Here is a 7,003-nt window from a genome sequence, read left to right on the forward strand (position 1 = left end):
CAAGAAAGCTGGTCATGAATTATTTATTATAACGACCTACTGAATGAAAAATTAATTGTCCAACAGATTAAACTCCAACTATACAAAACACTTAGGATTTTTCTGATTTTCTTTTAAAGATACATGCTCACTCTTACAAATAGCCTACCATATATTTCTAGAGCTATATGCACAATCTTAAAAGAATTATTCTATACTTGTTATTCTATTATCTGTTTAAAGCAGGAGTATGACGTGGACAACTGACCATGACAATAATATAGGTCTCACTGTCTTTTTTTTTTTTAATGGGGCATAATATGGTTACTAATATATCAATAATTAATTAATGGCTACAAAATGACAGCTAAAACGCAGCATCTGCCATGTTCATGCACTAGTCTAAGTATTACAAGTTTCATATGTACTAATTCTTTTAATCATGACAACAACCCTACGAAACAGGGCAATTTATTATTAACTCTATTTATAAAAATGAGGAAACAGAAGCATAGAAAACTTAAGCAACTTGCCCAAGGTCACATAACTAATAAGCAGTGACACTAGGTTTCCAACCCAGATGGTGCAGCTCCTAAGTCCATTCCTTAACGATTTGCTCCTGTGTGTTATACCTTAATTTAACCAGCAAATTGTTGAGGAACACAAGGTGGCCCAAAGGTTTGCTGTCATAAACAACAGACATTCTTGAGTATTCAATTTACACAGTTATACAATTATCTCCATGAAATAAAATTGTATAAGTGGAATTTATGAGTTAAAAAAAATTTTTTCTTGATAAATATTGCCAATTCAGAAGCATCAAAATACGTCCATAGATACTGAGAGTTTAATAAAGACAATGAGTAAAGAATTGGCATCCCTTAAAAATTATCAAATAATATGTGTGGTTTTGCTTATAGACATATATACTATATAAAAATGTATTAATTATAATAAACATTAATATAATATAAATATATATAAAAATTAATAACAGTGGTTACCTATAGGTTTTGAAAGGCTAGGAACAGAGGGGAATGGAAGAGAGTGTTGGAAGGCAATTTTTAAAAGTACATCTTTATGTACTGTATGTATTTTATATTAACACATATATTAAACAATGTGAATGTCCTACCTTTCCCAAAATTAAAATTATAATTTTTCATATAACCAGAAATAGAAGAGAGCCCAGAGATAATCTAGTCCAATTCAATTCCATTAGTTCACTAGACTTTACATGAAAGGAAACAGATCAAACATTTCACCCTGTCCTAAAGTTAGTGCTAGATTTGTGTGTTCTGATTCCAAGCCAAGGTTCCTCCATTTACAATGCTGTTTCTCAATAAAATTACCCATTGACACATTCCAAAAACTAAATGCCAAGTTCAAACATTTCACCCTGTCCTAAAGTTAGTGCTAGATTTGTGTGTTCTGATTCCAAGCCAAGCTTCCTCCATTTACAATACTGTTTCTCAATAAAATTACCCATTGACACATTCCAAAAACTAAATGCCAAGTTAAGGCAAAATGCCATGCCCTTTGCCATACAAAACAGAAATCCCTGGAGGAAAAACACTGAGTTATTTGCACATACCTCTGTAAAACTGAAGAAGAGGCCAATGCCACCAACAAATCTCAAAACCTCTCCAGCATATTTTCCTATTATCGGAGCACACAGTGAGCACGGGTGGCCACTTTTAACACAGCTCTGTACCAATTAAAGATAAGAACTTTTATTTCAAAGTACATTTATAAAGAGCATTTAAAAACTGCACACGCAAAATATTCCTGTCTGGGGGTATTATATACAATTTGGGAACTTGGTTTTATAGTGTGCAAATTTCTACGATTCCTGCCCGCAGTGTACATGCCCTATATGATTCCTCCCCTTGAGTGTGGGTGGAACATGTATATTTGATGGGATAGTCACTCTCATGTTTATGCTGTGTTCCATAAGACCCCATCATAACAGAAGGGAGAGATTCTCATGCTGACTTGGATCTGACATGTTGTGAGAGGGCCGCATAGTTAGGACCTGAGAGCAGCTTCTGGTTGTTGAGAGAGACCTCCAGAAAACAGCCAGCAAGAAAAAAGGGGCTCAGTCCTACAACCACAAGCAACTAAATACTGCCAACAACGACTGAGCTTCGTAGAGAACTGCGAGCCTCAGGTGAGACGGCAGCCCCAGCTGACACCTTCATTTCAGCCTGATAAGACCCTGAGCAGAGGACCCAGCTAAGTCATACCCAGACTCCTGACTCATAGAAACTGTGAGCTGATAAATGGGTATAGTTTTAAGCCACTAACTTTGTGATAATATGTTACATAGCAATGGAAAACTAATACAGACCCCTACGAGGAGACAATACTACAAAAGAGGCCTCATTGAGGGAATACCTGGCTCGGGGCTCAGAGAGGTGGTAATAGGCTTTTCCCCCAAATATAAACACATGTAAACTGATGTATGGTTATTTCTCTTTCACAACTTATTCTACGAGAAGAAGGGAAGCAATGAGGGACAATAAATCAAAAGCGTCTGTGTCCCGCAGGACCCTAAAATTTTCAGCACTCTTAGGAGTGGATATTTGAGAACAAGCAAATGATATAATAGTTTCTATGGAAATATATGTAAAACAATTGTGAAATACAATTCAGCATCAGAAAGTCCATTTCTTCTACAATCATTACTCAACAGTGTGTAACACATTTCCAAAAAATATTTTATATTTTGTACTTACAGCCTGACAGGTGTCATTTGGATTAAAACTTCGGAACCCACAGCAGTTTAAATTTCTCTGGATGTCATTCCGAGCACTTGCTGTATTGTTCCAACCAACCTCCAAAAGCTGACCCTAGAAAATGTATTTAATATATACAATAAAATGTATCATTGCTGCCTAAAATGTACAAAGCTAGAGCCTATATCTTTTAGTAGTGAGTGTGCCTAAAATACTCTTTATAAGACCATTAAAATTTTTCAAAGGCTTATCCCTCAATCGACAACGAAAATTAAGGCACTATTTCTATCCTAAGAAAAAAAAAGGTCTTAATTTTTACATGCCATTTAAAAGAAGCACTTGGTTCAAAGGCTCAATTATCAGGGTGTAACAAGACAATCTTTCTGTTGCCCCAAGACAGAAACCATATTTCTCTACAAATTAGAATCTGAAAAGAGTTGCTAGAATGGAACTACAAATATTCTGGAGCAAATATTTCATTGCATAATGGTGGGAGAAGACTGGGTGAACATCGCAGTAGCACTTTTTACCCAGTGAAAACAAAATCCTATTGAAAGGATACAAAAAATAGCAACACCTGATGGTGTCTGGCTCCAATTAGCCCCACGAATGCAATCAGGAACAAGAGAGCTTAGCTATTCATGGTAAAATGGCATTCTGAGCAAGAAAAAATTATTTTATAATTCAATATTTCTCTCCCTTTTTTCATACTCATGCTATGTGGTATAATAAAGTAGAAGGAAAAAGTCTTCGCTTACCTGCTGTTCCTGATTCAGGGCTAAACAAGCACAAGATACAGAAAACTGAACAATAAATACCAGTAAGAGAATAATCATATACTGGGTGAAAAGTTAAGGATAGCTCTAAGTACTCTCGAAATAGCATAAAACAGAGGTACTGACAACTTAAGAATGCAATAAAGTAATTTAAAACTGAACAATAAATACCAGTAAGAGAATAATCATATACTGGGTGAAAAGTTAAGGATAGGTCTAAGTACTCTCGAAATAGCATAAAACAGAGGTACTGACAACTTAAGAATGCAATAGAAGTAATTCGCCCAGAAAACAGAACAGATGACACTTACGGAAAGTTCAGAAAGAATACACATAATTATTATTTTGATAATACACTGCAGCTACAAATTTATAGCGAAAAAGTCTAGTGATAATGATAATGAAAAACACATCTACTTGAATTTCATTCAAAATGAAATAAAAATTCTTATATATATAAAATAGGAAATAAGTATACATGAAAGCATGTAAACTTTCTTAATATTAAAAAAAAAAAAAAAAACACTGAAATTCCCAACCAAATATTGATATGCTAGAAAGGGCCTAGAAGTCACTGAATCATTTCACTTTAAATCTGAATTTGTAATACTTAAGTAGAATGATACTGAGCTTGCAAAATACATTCTTTATGATGTGACAAGGAGAAAATGGAAATATGTAAAAATACAATAAATTTAAGAAATGTGCCTAATATTGAATGTACAAATATGCACAGAGCTTTCTAGGAGTTGATTTCTGGCAACTAATTTCCTAATGATAATATTAAATTAGTTGTAGCTGTCAAAGTAGTAATCAACAATGAATAAGAACTCACCCAACTGGGGTAAAAAACCCTGATTTTAAAAAAGGATACAAAAAATAGCAACACCTGATGGTGTTTCACGGCTCCGATCAGCCCCACTAATGCAATCAGGAACAAGAAGATGCCCACCGCAATGACCACGCCGACCACCCGGAGACTGGAAATCAGTCCAAAGCCAATGCCCCACGCAGCAATTCCAATTAGCAACAGACTAACCAACTGCAAAATCAACGAGGCGGGGGGGAGGTTGTCAGGGAAAAGAGAGAGAAAAGGGAGAAAGAGTCAGTTTATATAATATCAAGAACATTTTTTAGGCACCTACTCAATACCTTACAAACAAGTGTTAATACTAGAATACACACAAGATCTCAGTAGATAGCACTGTTTTAACAAATTATGTTAATCTTCAGTCATGCTTTAAAAAAAGACTAACAATAACCTATAAAATTATCATGGAGTTTCAGATCTGGTTTACTAAATCTAAATGCATGCTACTTAAGCTTTTGAAGTAAGAGCACATGTAAAACTTCTAGAAGCCAATACATCTCAATCCAACATACTGTTCTCTTCACATGGAAATCACTCACTTTCCTTCAAAGCCCAGTTGGACTGTAACCTCCTCTGTGAAGCCTTCCTAATCCCCTACAGACTGAATTAATCCATCCCTTATCTGGACAATCTCCGTTTCTTGAACATGGTTCCACTCTTACTGCTGTCACACCCACACTCTATTTCCAAGCCTGTTTCTGCAGGAGATGAAAGAAAGTCGTGAGGACCCCCATCTTTTCACCTCTGTATATCCCATATCCTCAGCACCTATCACAGGACCAGTCCCCGGAGAACACTCAAAAATTGCTCACAGAATTGTTGCTGAAATAAATTCCTTTTGATATCATTATCTAGTCTACTAGAGTTCATATTTAGAGAGACCACTAAAACTTTTAGCAGGATAAAAAGAGTATAAGAGATTTTAGCTATTTAGAATGAAATGGCATAGCTAAGCAAGAAGAAATTATTTTATAGTCTAATCATTTTATTTACATTTTCATAACACAACAGCAGGTGAATAAGTAGAATATATAATTATGACCTATAAAGTTCAGTTACAATTTCTTCTTTAAAATAGCACTTAAATAAATAGTATGCCACACAAAGACTATAACTAATTAATTAGAAGATATAGCTTAAATAGGTATCTGGGAGGAGAAGGGGGAGAGGCTGTGGGCAGAAAGGAGACACAGCCAATTCAATCGTGAGTTCAACACTTCCTGGAACAACTTGTTAGAAAGAATCAAAATATAAAAAATACATATTTTGTTACCATTTAAAGGCCTGATAAGCTCTGTTTAGAAATATAAATATAAATCACCATTTACTCAAGTGGATCTTTTTTCTGCTCAAATGTGTAATTTATCATATGTAGAACAATAGTTTATTAAATGAATTTTACACTTACTGGTATATAAAACTTCTTACATATGTAGAGAGGCAAGCAAAACTGCTAAATATTGAGCATCTATTTGTATTTTTTTTCTTTTCCTTTCCTCCACTTTTATACAGGTAAAATGTAATTTTATCCAAAGTATTTTTGTATTTTTGCCAGAGACAAAACTTGAGAATAAAAGAAGCCATATGTATGCATGACAGAACTTGGTGGTACGCACAGAAAGCTTTTCTTTTCAGAGGGAAAAATTCTCACAAATTTTGGCCCCCAGAAATTTGTCTAGTCCCTCTCATTTTCTCATTTTGCTCCTTATCAGCACGCCCATTTGCTTCTGTCTCATGTTTATCACACTCACTCACATTCTCACAACTTCAAACAACCTTGGGCTGAGAAAAAGGCCTCTGCCCCTTCACAAGTGAGCTTATTTCTGACTTGTGCTGTCCAAATATAACACATTTCTTTACACAAGCTGTAAAAGGCAGAGAAGCCTGGAGGAGGTGAGAAGAGAGAAGAGAGGGCTGTGCTTAGCATCCTCACTGTCCACGTTTGCAACACATTGGAGCAGCTTGCTGTGTCTGTTTCCAGAGCAACAGAAACAATAAGAAATATTCTACATCTATACCTATCTGTCGAGAATTAATGAGACAGAGACAGATTTTAAAGAATCGGCCCACGTGATTGTCGTGACTGGCAAAGTCAGAAATTTGTAGAGCAGACCAGCAGGCTAGACACCAAGGCAGAATTCCTTCTTCCTCAGGAAACCTCAGTCTTTGCTCTTAAGGTCTGCAACTGGTTGGATAAGGCTTACCCACATCATGGAGCGTAATCTGACTCACCTCAACTCAACTCATGGTAAATGTTTGTCACATCTACAAAATGCCTTCACAGCAGCATCTAGACTGGCATTTCGCCGAACAACTGGGCACCACAGCCTAGCCAAGTTGACACATGAGACTAATCATCCCCCCCTGCCAACATCAAGTCCTGGGTGTGATGATTATTTCCTAATTTGATTAAATTCATGGACAGGACTACTGCTCTGCATTTTTAGTCTTAGAGCCAAAAAGATCAGAAGCATGAATATGATAATATAAAATTCTTCTAACCCCATAGTTTTAAAGAATCCTTTTGGGAATCATACCAATCCTTACTATATTAGTGAAATTCTTAAATATTACGAGTATTAAAGTTAAATATTCTTAAATATTAAATTAAAAGTTAATTACTCATCAACAAATGTTTG

General features: G+C 35.5%; 1 protein-coding gene across 1 annotated transcript in view; it reads right to left on the bottom strand.

Annotated features, from left to right (window-relative positions):
* Window positions 1–7,003, bottom strand: part of TSPAN13 (tetraspanin 13) — a 28,487-nt gene that overhangs the window by 4,800 nt on the left and 16,684 nt on the right. Inside the window, exons 2-5 of the mRNA XM_008585674.1 lie at window positions 4,368–4,535; window positions 3,476–3,556; window positions 2,718–2,831; window positions 1,574–1,687 (exon numbers count right to left, since the gene is read on the bottom strand). Coding sequence (XP_008583896.1) covers window positions 1,574–1,687; window positions 2,718–2,831; window positions 3,476–3,556; window positions 4,368–4,535 — 477 coding nt within the window. The remainder of the gene's footprint in view (window positions 1–1,573; window positions 1,688–2,717; window positions 2,832–3,475; window positions 3,557–4,367; window positions 4,536–7,003) is intronic.

Source organism: Galeopterus variegatus, unplaced genomic scaffold (assembly GCF_000696425.1).
Source record: "Galeopterus variegatus unplaced genomic scaffold, G_variegatus-3.0.2 Scaffold3663, whole genome shotgun sequence".
In the NCBI taxonomy this organism is placed as follows: Eukaryota; Metazoa; Chordata; class Mammalia; order Dermoptera; family Cynocephalidae; genus Galeopterus; species Galeopterus variegatus.